This window comes from Chondrus crispus, genomic scaffold (assembly GCF_000350225.1).
Source record: "Chondrus crispus Stackhouse genomic scaffold, scaffold_231, whole genome shotgun sequence".
Classification (NCBI taxonomy): domain Eukaryota; phylum Rhodophyta; class Florideophyceae; order Gigartinales; family Gigartinaceae; genus Chondrus; species Chondrus crispus.
The window spans coordinates 119,861-122,537 of NW_005179108.1; the positions used below are offsets into that span (position 1 = coordinate 119,861).

At 60.0% G+C, this 2,677-nt stretch overlaps 2 protein-coding genes; one reads left to right on the forward strand and one right to left on the reverse strand.

Annotated features, from left to right (window-relative positions):
* The window catches only part of CHC_T00009492001 (Putative plastid phytoene desaturase), a gene marked incomplete at its 5' end in the record, with an annotated part of 1,906 nt that extends 3 nt beyond the window's left edge, over positions 1-1,903 (forward strand). The window contains 2 exon segments of the mRNA XM_005715814.1: positions 1-1,437; positions 1,438-1,903. The exon segment at positions 1-1,437 is cut by the window's left edge and continues 3 nt beyond it. Of these exon segments, the coding sequence (XP_005715871.1) occupies positions 1-1,437 (1,437 nt within the window).
* A 4-nt stretch (positions 1,904-1,907) lies between these two features.
* Positions 1,908-2,642, reverse strand: CHC_T00004468001 (hypothetical protein). XM_005715815.1 is given in 2 exon segments: positions 1,908-2,270; positions 2,271-2,642. 1 exon segment carries the CDS (start codon positions 2,640-2,642, stop codon positions 2,271-2,273), a length of 372 nt encoding a protein of 123 aa, XP_005715872.1. The 3' UTR covers positions 1,908-2,270.
* Between the last annotated feature and the right edge of the window lie 35 nt (positions 2,643-2,677).

Sequence of the window (2,677 nt, forward strand, 5' to 3'; positions counted from 1 at the left end):
AATTCGTGCGCCAAGTACCTCGAGGAGGCCGGCCAGCAGCCAGTCGTGTACGAGGCGCGCAACGTGCTCGGCGGCAAGGTCGCCGCCTGGAAGGACGCCGACGGCGACTGGTACGAGACCGGCCTGCACATCTTCTTCGGCGCCTATCCCAACGTCCTCAAGCTCTTCGACGAGCTCGGCATTCAGGACCGCCTCCAGTGGAAGGACCACGCCATGATCTTTAATGTTCAGCAGTCCGACGAGGAGCGCGCGCCCGGCCCGGATGGCCTCGTCCACACACAACCCGTCTACTCTAGGTTCGACTTTCCGGACAACTTGCCCGCGCCGCTTAACGGCATTCTCGCCATTTTGAGGAATAACGACCTCCTCACATGGGAGGAGAAGATCAGGTTTGCGATCGGGTTGCTGCCCGCTATTGTCCTCGGGCAGGACTATGTGGAAAAGTGCGACGAGCTGTCGTGGACCGAGTGGCTGCGGAAGCAGGGCATTCCGGAGCGCGTCAACGACGAGGTTTTCATGGCCATGTCCAAGGCTCTCAACTTCATCGGCCCGGACGACATCTCCACCACCGTCATCCTGACCGCCCTCAACCGCTTCCTGCAGGAGAAGGACGGCTCCAAGATGGCCTTCCTGGACGGCTCGCCGACTGAGCGCCTGTGCGAGCCGATGGTGAGCCACATCGAGGAGAAGGGGGGGCAAGTCTTTCTACGCAAGCCGCTCAAGGAGGTGCGCCTCAACCCGGACGGCTCCGTCAAGGAGCTGGTCATCCGCGGCATCGGCGCCGGTGTGCCGGACGAAATCGTCCGCGCCGACGCGTACGTTAGCGCCATGCCCGTCGACATCCTCAAGCTCCTGCTGCCCGACCAGTGGAAGTCGCTTGACGCCTTTGCGGGGCTCAAGAACTTGGTCGGCGTCCCCGTAATCAACCTGCATCTATGGTTTGACCGCAAGCTCACCGACGTCGACCACCTCCTCTTTTCAAGAAGCCCGCTGCTCTCCGTGTACGCGGACATGTCCAACACGTGCCGCGAATACGAAAACCCGGACCGGAGCATGCTCGAGCTCGTGCTCGCCCCGGCGAAAGACTACATTGGCAAGAGCGATCAGGATATCGTCGACGTCACCATGAACGAGCTGGAGAAGCTCTTTCCGCAACACATTGGGCCCCTTGCGGCCGAACCGGCAAAGCTGCTAAAATATCATGTCGTCAAGACGCCCCGCAGCGTGTACAAGACGACAAAGGGACTACAACCGTCGCGGCCGACGCAGAAGACTCCCATTTCAAACTTTTTCTTGGCTGGCGATTACACGTTGCAGATGTACCTCGCGTCTATGGAGGGGGCCGTGCTCAGTGGGAAATTAGCGGCAAAGGAGATTGTCGGGGCGGTGGAAACAGCTGTCAGGAAGGGCATCGAAGCAAAGCAGGCATTTAGGTAAAGATCGTTAGCGGGAGAATCCCGGTGCCACGGAGACGGGACGCCGGTTGTCGGGTGCGAAGAGGGTTGACAAGACCGCGTCGTTCCGACAAAGAAGGCGGAGATCTAAATGCCAGGGCGTGACAAGGAAGTGTATTCGCATGGGGCTGGCTTGCGTCATTGAAATGAAGCATGGCTTGCAAGCCTTGTTTCTTTTGCATATACCTTGCATACAGCCCCATACGTGCACCGCTGGTGATTTATAGCGTAAGACTTACCGTGTACACGCGAATTCACGCGAAAGATATTTAAGCGAAATGAGAACATCTGCATCTTTCAGTCAAGATGAGCGGACAACCTATTGTAACCTTGCCCAGCCGACGTCCCCGGGAGCGGCATCTCGTTCATAACTCCTGAAGGGCATTGCTAGTAGTAGTCATGGAGGGCTTAAAACTCGATCAGGTTGTGCGATTGAGTCGCAAGCTTTTCGTCACGAGCAAAACGCGCAACTACACGCACGCACTATAGCCAGTTTACCAAACCTTGAGGAACGGAATCTCCTGGTGGAGCCGCACGTCTTGATACTGATCGATGCATGCCTAGCAATGTCACGGCATATGCTCTCATCGTCAAACGGCGCTCGCATACTGCCCTTGGCAGCAGCCTTCTGGGCATTGCGATTCTCCCATCTCGATTTTCTTCCCGTCTCTCCTTCTCCCAAGATTCGCACCGGCTGACGGTGCTTCACATGCAACTAAATTCTATCCTACAGTAACAGGGTTAGGCGCCCTTCAAACCCACTGCCACGGCCGCCTCCCCCGGCCCGGTGCTGTAACGCGCTGCCGTTGCCCCTCCTCAAACCTTTGTTTCCGCGTTGCCTGTATCCGGCGTACTCTCGCCCTCCGGCGTACTCTCCCCCTCCGGCGTACTCTCGCCCTCCCCGTGCCTCCGCCTGTCGCCGCCCAAGATCCTCGCGATCATCTTCCTCGTCTCCTTGAGCTTCGCCACGGCCTCTTCGAGATCGCGCAGCGCGAGCCGCAGCTGGTCGGCCGAGCGCCCGACCATCGCCTCCGCGGCGCGCAGCGCGGCGCGCACCGTGTCCTTCCGCGCGCGGTACAGCGCCACCGCCCCGGCGCGCCGCTCGTTGTCCTGCTTGCGACGCAGCAGCGCCGCGAAGGTGGACATCGGGGCGGCGGCGGCGGAAGCGGATGCTGGCTGGGTGGACATGATGTGGGTGACGTGGAGGGGGGGGGGGGGGGGGG